The sequence below is a fragment of the Bison bison genome, unplaced genomic scaffold (assembly GCF_000754665.1).
Source record: "Bison bison bison isolate TAMUID 2011002044 unplaced genomic scaffold, Bison_UMD1.0 scf7180017864360, whole genome shotgun sequence".
In the NCBI taxonomy this organism is placed as follows: domain Eukaryota; kingdom Metazoa; phylum Chordata; class Mammalia; order Artiodactyla; family Bovidae; genus Bison; species Bison bison.
The window spans coordinates 1,384,639-1,385,368 of record NW_011494932.1 but is presented as its reverse complement, the minus strand read 5'-3'; the positions used below and the strand labels follow the sequence as shown (position 1 = coordinate 1,385,368).

At 69.3% G+C, this 730-nt stretch overlaps 1 protein-coding gene across 1 annotated transcript in view; it reads left to right on the top strand.

Annotated features, from left to right (window-relative positions):
• TRPM5 (transient receptor potential cation channel, subfamily M, member 5) overlaps positions 1 to 730 on the top strand; it is a 33,129-nt gene that overhangs the window by 19,473 nt on the left and 12,926 nt on the right. The window contains exons 13-14 of the mRNA XM_010855228.1: positions 109 to 255; positions 368 to 626. Coding sequence (XP_010853530.1) covers positions 109 to 255; positions 368 to 626 — 406 coding nt within the window. The remainder of the gene's footprint in view (positions 1 to 108; positions 256 to 367; positions 627 to 730) is intronic.

Sequence of the window (730 nt, the reverse complement as noted above, 5' to 3'; positions counted from 1 at the left end):
GCGTGGCCCCTGTGCGCCCCCTCCCTGACCCCACATGCTCGTGGCCCCTCTGCGCGCCCCCTCCCCGCATCCCTCTGCAGTTCATCCGCTGGTCGGGTGCTCGGGCCGAGCGGGAGCCTCGGGTGCCCTCCCCATGACCCTGAGGGGCTCCTGTGCTCACAGCAAGGAGGCCCCTCTAAGGACAGGCCCAGAGGACCTGCAAGAGCTGGACAGTCTGGACACAGAGAAGAGCCTGCTCTGCGGCCTGGGCAGCAGGTGAGGGCCTGCAGAGGGGGCAGTGGTGGGGAGCTGGACTTCCGTGGGCAGGGGCGAGCTCTGGACCCCGGGTGCCCGTCTTACCACTGGCCGTGGCCTCCTTCCGGTGCAGGGCGGAGGAGCTGTCCGAGGCGCTGAGGAGTGAGCGTGACCGAGGCCGGAGAGCCGCTTTCCTGCTCACGCGCTGGAGGAAGTTTTGGGGGGCGCCCGTCACTGTGTTCCTTGGGAACGTGGTCATGTACTTTGCCTTCCTCTTCCTGTTCACCTACGTCCTGCTGGTGGACTTCCGGCCCCCTCCTCAGGGGCCGTCGGGGTCTGAGGTCGCCCTCTACTTCTGGGTCTTCACGCTGGTGCTGGAGGAGATCCGGCAGGTCAGTGACGGAGCCCGGGGGGTTGCGGGTCACAGCCCGGCCCAGGAGGGGCCATGCCCCGCGAGGGGGAGCCCGGGCCGCCATCACCGGGCCATCTACGCCCG